Raw genomic sequence first — 9671 nt, forward strand, 5'->3', positions numbered from 1 at the left:
ACACATTTGTAACTGTATAGTATTTTTCTGCTAATACATTTTAAAATTGATATAATGTGCAATTAATCTGAATAAAAAAGATTAAAATTCACTGTATTTTGACTTGTACTACAGAAACCAATATGGAAGGAAGGAAATGTTTTATTTAACGACGCACTCAACACATTTTATTTTACAGTTATATGGTGTCAGCCATATTGATAAGGACCACGCAGAGATTGAGATAGGAAACCTGCAGTCGCCACTTCATGGGCTACTCTTTTTGATTAGCAGTAAGGGATCTTTTATATGCACCATCCCACAGACAGGATAACACATACCACAGCCTTTGATATACCAGTCGTGGTGCACTGGCTGGAACGAGAAATAGTCCAATGGGCCCACCGACGGGGGATCGATACCACACCAACCACGCATCAAGCGAGCGTTGTACCACTGAGCTATGTCCGGCCCAAAAACCAATATGGAGACACAAGGACTGAGATGTGGAAGTTGACAGCAAAAAAGTTAAAAGACCAGGAATAAGATGGAATTGAAAGGAGAGAAGTGAAAGAGGAAGTCCGATATATAAAAACTAAAAACAAAATGAATGTGTTTTGTTTACTTGAGAAAGCTGTCACCATCCTGTCCGTGTATTCCACATATCGTCAACACACGGCTGTCAGTGGTTGCTGATGTATCGGGCAGGCTAAAATAGTTTCCAGCTCTGAAACACAGAACATTATTGTTCAAAACACCATACATAAACATCCTAAACAATACTACTAGTGAATGTGTCAGTGCTCATCAGGAGGCACTTTCCAGCAGCTACGTAATGCTGCCTCCAATGCTGCATACAGTTCATGTTTAATAACGATTACACACCTCAGTAGTTCCTCAAATAATCTCAAATTTTCAAAGACAATGAACATCATGTGTATACTGACTGGTGGTGTACAATTTTTTTAACCTTTAATTATCAATCCAATTTGTGAATTGTAATAATGGAAGAACATAATTTTTTTTCAGCCATGATTTAAATTTTCATTTGTTAGCAGTTTTTTTCCAGTAACGTAAATAAAAAGATATGAAATTCCAAAACTTGGAGTGGTTATATGAATGTGTTTAAGGATGTCACTGATGTGTTACAGTAAATCAATATGTTTAAGGATGTCACTGATGTGTTACAGTAAATCAATGTGTTTAAGGATGTCACTGATGAGTTACAGTAAATCAATGTGTTTACGGATGTCACTGATGTGTTACAGTAAATCAATATGTTTAAGGATGTCACTGATGTGTTAAAGTAAATCAATGTGTTTAAGGATGTCACTGATGTGTTACAGTAAATCAATGTGTTTAAGGATGTCACTGATTTGTTACAGTAAATCAATGTGTTTACGGATGTCACTGATGTGTTACAGTAAATCAATATGTTTAACGATGTCGCTGATGTGTTACAGTAAATCAATGTGTTTACGGACGTCACTGATGTGTTACTGTAAATCAATGTGTTCAGGGATGTCACTGATGTGTTACCGTAAATCAATGTGTTTAGGGATGTCACTGATGTGTTACTGTAAATCAATGTTTAAGGATATCACTGATGTGTTACAGTAAATCAATATGTTTAAAGATGTCACTGATTTGTTACAGTAAATCAATATGTTTACGGATGTCACCAATGTGTTACAGTAAATCAATATGTTTAAGAACGACACTGATTTGTTACAGTAAATCAATATGTTTAAGGACGACACTGATGTGTTACAGTAAATCAATGTGTTTAAGGATGACACTGATTTGTTAAAGTAAATCAATATGTTTAAGGATATCACTGATGTGTTACAGTAAATCAATATGTTTAAGGATATCACTGATGTGTTACAGTAAATCAATATGTTTAAGGATATCACTGATGTGTTACAGTAAATCAATATGTTTAAGGACGACACTGATGTGTTACAGTAAATCAATGTGTTTAAGGACGACACTGATTTGTTAAAGTAAATCAATATGTTTAAGGATATCACTGATGTGTTACAGTAAATCAATATGTTTAAGGATATCACTGATGTGTTACAGTAAATCAATATGTTTAAGGACGACACTGATGTGTTACAGTAAACCAATATGTTTAAGGATATCACTGATGTGTTACAGTAAATCAATATGTTTACGGATGTCACTGATTTGTTAAAGTAAATCAATATGTTTAAGGACGACACTGATTTGTTAAAGTAAATCAATATGTTTAAGGATATCACTGATGTGTTACAGTAAATCAATATGTTTAAGGACGACACTGATTTGTTACAGTAAATCAATATGTTTAAGGACGACACTGATGTGTTACAGTAAATCAATGTGTTTAAGGACGACACTGATTTGTTAAAGTAAATCAATATGTTTAAGGACGACAATGATTTGTTACAGTAAATCAATATGTTTAAGGACGACACTGATTTGTTACAGTAAATCAATATGTTTAAGGACGACACTGATGTGTTACAGTAAATCAATATGTTTAAGGATATCACTGATGTGTTACAGTAAATCAATATGTTTACGGATGTCACTGATGTGTTACAGTAAATCAATATGTTTAAGGACGACACTGATGTGTTACAGTAAATCAATATGTTTAAGGATATCACTGATGTGTTACAGTAAATCAATATGTTTAAGGACGACACTGATGTGTTACAGTAAACCAATATGTTTAAGGATATCACTGATGTGTTACAGTAAATCAATATGTTTACGGATGTCACTGATTTGTTAAAGTAAATCAATATGTTTAAGGATATAAAGTAAATCAATATGTTTAAGGACGACACTGATTTGTTAAAGTAAATCAATATGTTTAAGGATATCACTGATGTGTTACAGTAAATCAATATGTTTAAGGACGACACTGATTTGTTACAGTAAATCAATATGTTTAAGGACGACACTGATGTGTTACAGTAAATCAATGTGTTTAAGGACGACACTGATTTGTTAAAGTAAATCAATATGTTTAAGGACGACAATGATTTGTTACAGTAAATCAATATGTTTAAGGACGACACTGATTTGTTACAGTAAATCAATATGTTTAAGGACGACACTGATGTGTTACAGTAAATCAATATGTTTAAGGATATCACTGATGTGTTACAGTAAATCAATATGTTTAAGGATATCACTGACTGATGTCAATATGTTTAAGGACGACACTGATGTGTTACAGTAAATCAATATGTTTAAGGACGACACTGATGTGTTACAGTAAATCAATATGTTTAAGGACGACACTGATTTGTTACAGTAAATCAATATGTTTAAGGACGACACTGATTTGTTACAGTAAATCAATGTGTTTAAGGACGACACTGATGTGTTACAGTAAATCAATATGTTTAAGGACGACACTGATTTGTTACAGTAAATCAATATGTTTAAGGACGACACTAATTTGTTACAGTAAATCAATATGTTTAAGGACGACACTGATTTGTTAAAGTAAATCAATATGTTTAAGGATGTCACTGATGTGTTACAGTAAATCAATGTGTTTAAGGACGACACTGATTTGTTAAAGTAAATCAATATGTTTAAGGACGACACTGATTTGTTACAGTAAATCAATATGTTTAAGGACGACACTGATTTGTTACAGTAAATCAATATGTTTAAGGACGACACTGATGTGTTACAGTAAATCAATGTGTTTAAGGACGACACTGATGTGTTACAGTAAATCAATGTGTTTAAGGACGACACTGATTTGTTAAAGTAAATCAATATGTTTAAGGATATCACTGATGTGTTACAGTAAATCAATATGTTTAAGGATATCACTGATGTGTTACAGTAAATCAATATGTTTAAGGACGACACTGATGTGTTAAAGTAAATCAATATGTTTAAGGACGACACTGATGTGTTACAGTAAATCAATGTGTTTAAGGACGACACTGATTTGTTAAAGTAAATCAATATGTTTAAGGACGACACTGATTTGTTAAAGTAAATCAATGTGTTTAAGGACGACACTGATTTGTTAAAGTAAATCAATATGTTTAAGGACGACACTGATTTGTTACAGTAAATCAATATGTTTAAGGATATTACTGATGTGTTACAGTAAATCAATATGTTTGAGGACGACACTAATTTGTTAAAGTAAATCAATGTTTAAGGATGTCACTGATGTGTTACAGTAAATCAATATGTTTAAGGACGACACTGACTTGTTACAGTAAATCAATGTGTTTAAGGATGTCACCGATTTGTTACAGTAAATCAATATGTTTACGATGTCACCGATGTGTTACAGTAAATCAATATGTTTAAGGACGACACTGATTTGTTACAGTAAATCAATATGTTTAAGGACGACACTGATTTGTTACAGTAAATCAATATGTTTAAGGATGTCACTGATGTGTTACAGTAAATCAATGTGTTTAAGGACGACACTGATTTGTTAAAGTAAATCAATATGTTTAAGGATATCACTGATGTGTTACAGTAAATCAATATGTTTAAGGATATCACTGATGTGTTACAGTAAATCAATATGTTTAAGGACGACACTGATGTGTTACAGTAAATCAATATGTTTAAGGACGACACTGATTTGTTACAGTAAATCAATATGTTTAAGGATGTCACTGATGTGTTACAGTAAATCAATGTGTTTAAGGACGACACTGATTTGTTAAAGTAAATCAATATGTTTAAGGACGACACTGATTTGTTAAAGTAAATCAATATGTTTAAGGATATCACTGATGTGTTACAGTAAATCAATATGTTTGAGGACGACACTAATTTGTTAAAGTAAATCAATGTTTAAGGATGTCACTGATGTGTTACAGTAAATCAATATGTTTAAGGATGACACTAATTTGTTAAAGTAAATCAATATGTTTAAGGATGTCACTGATGTGTTACAGTAAATCAATGTGTTTAAGGACGACACTGATTTGTTAAAGTAAATCAATATGTTTAAGGATGTCACTGATGTGTTACAGTAAATCAATGTGTTTAAGGACGACACTGACTTGTTACAGTAAATCAATGTGTTTAAGGATGACACTAATTTGTTAAAGTAAATCAATATGTTTAAGGATGACACTAATTTGTTAAAGTAAATCAATATGTTTAAGGATGTCACCAATGTGTTACAGTAAATCAATGTGTTTAAGGATGACACTAATTTGTTACAGTAAATCAATATGTTTAAGGATGACACTAATTTGTTAAAGTAAATCAATATGTTTAAGGATGTCACCAATGTGTTACAGTAAATCAATGTGTTTAAGGATGACACTAATTTGTTACAGTAAATCAATATGTTTAAGGATGACACTAATTTGTTAAAGTAAATCAATATGTTTAAGGATGTCACCAATGTGTTACAGTAAATCAATATGTTTAAGGATGACACTAATTTGTTAAAGTAAATCAATATGTTTAGGGATGTCACCAATGTGTTACAGTAAATCAATGTTTACGGATGTCACTGATGTGTTATAGTAAATCAATGTGTTTACGGATGTCACCGATTTGTTACAGTAAATCATTGTGTTTAGGGATGTCACCGATTTGTTACAGTAAATCAATGTTTAAGGATGTCACCAATGTGTTACAGTAAATCAATATGTTTACGGATGTCACCGATGTGTTACAGTAAATCAATATGTTTCCGGATGTCACTGATGTGTTATAGTAAATCAATGTTTACGGATGTCACTGATGTGTTATAGTAAATCAATGTGTTTACGGATGTCACTGATTTGTTACGGTAAATCATTGTTTTTAGGGATGTCACTGATTTGTTATGGTAAATGATTGTGTTTAGGGATGTCACTGATTTGTTACAGTAAATCATTGTTTTTAGGGATGTCACTGATTTGTTATGGTAAATGATTGTGTTTAGGGATGTCACTGATTTGTTACGGTAAATCATTGTTTTTAAGGATGTCACTGATTTGTTACGGTAAATGATTGTGTTTAGGGATGTCACTGATTTGTTACAGTAAATCAATATGTTTAAGGATGTCACTGATGTGTTATTGTAAATCAATGAGTTTACGGATGTCACCTGGCGTAGATCATCACTGAGTGAGCTTTAAAACGCTGTGTCCCAGTCACAACAGTCAGGTCGGGATGGAGCTCCTCTGTGAACAGTCTGCAATGTTAAAAATGTACCTATGTATTAAGAATGTTCTTTCAAATACATTTACATATACATTTACACATACTTTGTACAGTACCACAGAGTTTGACAAATACTCTAGTCCAATTCGGGCTAGTGACAAATTTTAATCTACTAGCCCCAGGGACTAGTGTTTTAAAGAAAAAATGTTACGGCTTCACAACTGAATACATAACGATATCAGACATAGATGGCCCATTCATTTAGCTTCTCATTTAAACCATTTCACATATAATTATATACAACAGTTACAACAGTCAAACATCATGATATTCATTCCTGTTATCTCATAAGTCCATGGTTTCTCAAGGTCAAAAGGTTGACCCATGACATAATTTTCACAAACAACTGTTATGCTTATCTCAAGCCAATGGAAATGTAGAATTAATGTGTTTGGTTCCTTCAACATTAGCATGCAAATATGTTGCTGCAGCGATTTGCAAAATATTCAGAATATGTTACATAGAGAATAACTAGTTAATGACGTAGGGTATTGGCTTTATCCTGGAAAGTTAAGAATGGGAAACTCTGCAAGGCTTGAAGAGCAAGGCTTGCAGAGTGGAATTTCTCATTCGTCCTCAATTTCACCAAAATTAAGGGGAAAAGCCATTATTTCTGTTATTTTAGCTACATTGTACGATGAGCAAATGAGCGATTTTGTAATGTAACTGTGTGACATCAAAAGTAATATCCTGCTACTATATAAATATGACTGCTTTATCCGTCATCATATTCTGTCTGTAGCAACAGTGGTTGCAGGATAAAACACAATTATTTGCGAGTTATTGCAATAATTTGTACGTGGGTGCATTATGAGCGACATTTACACAGGATACCATGAAGGATCTTAACCTATGTTATAACAATGCAAACCAGTGGATGATCGGACGACGATGAAAATACAGTGCCAGCAAGATGTTTATTAGTCATCGAGTAAAAAACTTTGGCTCTTTACTTTACTCAACAGCATATTCGATGAAAAGCACAATCGAAGCAAGCTCAAATGATCATCTTGCCCACCTGCAGTGTACAAATGTGTACGTCAAATCTGTATGTGTAAATTGCTGGCACAAGCTACTGTATACTATGTAATCAGTTTTGTATGTAATGTATAATTATGTATGTTCTATGGATCACTGATCTGAAATAAAATGTATCATTACTATTGTTAAGATAATGGTGTTTGACTGTATGAGCGTGCACACCTAAGTATGTCATCTTTCAAGCGTTCAGCAATGCACACTTGCAGATGTTCTTTTTCTTTGATGGATTTCTCCACAAATGCTGCACTGTGAGGAGGTGCAGGAGGTTTTATTCTCTCTTTTGGTCGAGCCATGACTTACTGAAAAACAAGAAACATATCTCATCACTTGAAGAGCCATTCCTTAAGACGTCAAGTTCACACAAAAAATTAAATGAAATAGTAATGAAATGCTACCTGTTCAAATGTATCTCTAATAACGTTTCAAATTAAAGGCTTAATTACTTTTAATAAACTGATTTGTTATTGACATACCATTATAAAAATCCCATCACTAATATTTGGTCTGCACAAATGTATCTCCAATAATGTTTCAAATGAAAGGCTTACTTTTAATAACATGTTTAAAACTTGTTATTGAAAAATAACAAATATAACAAATAATTTAACAAAACTAAGGTTCTGGTTCACAGCCACAAAACTGCTCTGTACGCTTATGATCAACATCCAACTGACAATTATTTTAACAGATGTGAACTAAACTTTTTCCTATGCCAATGGAAGATGGTTTGAAAAGTCAGTATCAAAAATAAAAATAGGGTTGGGATTATAAAAAATTGATTTTGTTTAATGACACCACTAGAGCATATTGATTAATTAATCATCGGCTATATATGTCAAATTTTTTGTAATTCTGACAATTAGTCATCAGAGGAAACCTGCTACATTTTTCCGTTAGGTCAGGTCAGGTCATAGGGCTTAATGTGCACATTCAGAGCATGCAGTTGTAGAACACGGCTGTCATGGGTGCAGACGTCTGCTCATGCCGGCTCCTCTATCCAGCACAGGAAATGGTTTGGGATAGGTTGGTAGGAGGAACCAACTGTGCTGGCAAGTGCAAGAGAGCACCAGCAGCCCGACCAGGATCGGTAGTGAGTTGGGGAATTTTTGGTGCTATTGAATTTTGAATGTCCCATAGGATAGTCCAAACTATAAAGATTTTCAGACTTTTCATGAGCTAATCATTTGGATTGGTTCATCGAAATGAAATGGACCTATTTCAGTAATTTTGGCACACATAGTTTGCCGAATTTTAGCTAAATTTTTTCCATTAGCAGCAAGGGGTATTTTATAAGCACTTTCCCACAGATAGGAAAGCACATACCACCTTTGAAAAGTTGTGGTGCACTGGTTGGAATGAGAGAAAAAACAATCAATGCAAGCACCTCAGGCGAGCACTCAACCGCCTGAGCTAAATCCCGCCCCTGCTTGTTTGTAAACCTGTTACCTACTGCAGATGTTATATTACTACGGTACTAACTACGCTATATCAGACCTAGACGGCACAAAACATCTAAAGGAAATTAATGAAACATGATGGGAGAAACTGCAAATGACTAAATATTAAAATCACACACAAGATTGCTTCTCAAAGTCACTGAAAAATGTTTTAGTCTTTACGTTTAAAAATAAAAGTGACATCAACTTATCAAGATTGACAGTTTTTTTATTTTATATTTACTTAGACAGCATGAAATAGCAACACCTACATGAAAGATCAGTCCAAAAATGCAAAAGAAATTAACAAACTCGGACAATGAACTGTGTGATTAAATTGCCAGGAAAAGGTTGCTGCAATTACATTTCATAAATCATAACATGATTTCTTAGGCATCTCTGCGTAAGGAAGATAACTCTATAACTACGGTTTGTATTACGGTTGCACTGTATCAAATAGGAACTCACATTAACAAATGTTAACTTTATCGCCAATTAATGGGGAACTAAAGTAAAATATGAACCGTATGTGTTGGAGAGATGCATACCAAGACAACCAACACAAACTGACCGTTTAAGAAATTTTAAAAAGCGTACTTTTAGAATTAAAAAAAAAACCGTGATTATTCTAGCTAACTGGGGCAGCCATTTTGTTTCGTTTTTGTCGCCTCTTACAAGAAAGTGACGTTTCTCCTAATAATTCCTGTATGCAGAGTGTAAACAAACGCAGTAATTTACGACAAGGCGTTTCGATTTGATCAACCTCACTTGTAAAACAACATAAATGACTTGATAATAAAATAAACTATTTAACTAAATATATTTAAATTTCATAAACAGAACAAAATGGGGTTATAGTATTTTTTTCTCTCTTTAAAAATACAAAGAAAAAAAATCATACTATTGTGATGTTAATAATACCGGTACGTAGTTTTGCGTCTAGACGGCAGTAATTAATTGCCATGTCTGGTTACCTAACAAATATACACCTACAATCAGAAA

General features: G+C 33.2%; 1 protein-coding gene across 1 annotated transcript; it reads right to left on the minus strand.

Annotated features, from left to right (window-relative positions):
• Positions 1-600: 600 nt before the first annotated feature.
• LOC121382894 (BTB/POZ domain-containing protein 8-like) lies at positions 601-9071 on the minus strand. Its single transcript, XM_041512576.1, has 4 exons — positions 8942-9071; positions 7396-7532; positions 6077-6163; positions 601-706 (listed from the first exon to the last, which is right to left on the minus strand). Exons 2-4 carry the CDS (start codon positions 7524-7526, stop codon positions 601-603), a joined length of 324 nt encoding a protein of 107 aa, XP_041368510.1. The 5' UTR covers positions 7527-7532; positions 8942-9071.
• Positions 9072-9671: the final 600 nt, after the last annotated feature.

Source organism: Gigantopelta aegis, chromosome 10 (genome assembly GCF_016097555.1).
Source record: "Gigantopelta aegis isolate Gae_Host chromosome 10, Gae_host_genome, whole genome shotgun sequence".
NCBI classification, from domain to species: Eukaryota; Metazoa; Mollusca; class Gastropoda; order Neomphalida; family Peltospiridae; genus Gigantopelta; species Gigantopelta aegis.

Bases quoted from the DNA above. Each gene is read 5' to 3' on its own strand.
- LOC121382894 (XM_041512576.1), bottom strand. From the start codon at position 7,526: ATGGCTCGACCAAAAGAGAGAATAAAACCTCCTGCACCTCCTCACAGT. The intron at 6,164-7,395 runs GTGTGCACGCTC...TTAACATTGCAG, and splicing joins TTGAAAGATGACATACTTAG to ACTGTTCACAGAGGAGCTCC. The intron at 707-6,076 runs GTGACATCCGTA...TCTGTGTTTCAG, and splicing joins TCAGTGATGATCTACGCCAG to AGCTGGAAACTATTTTAGCC.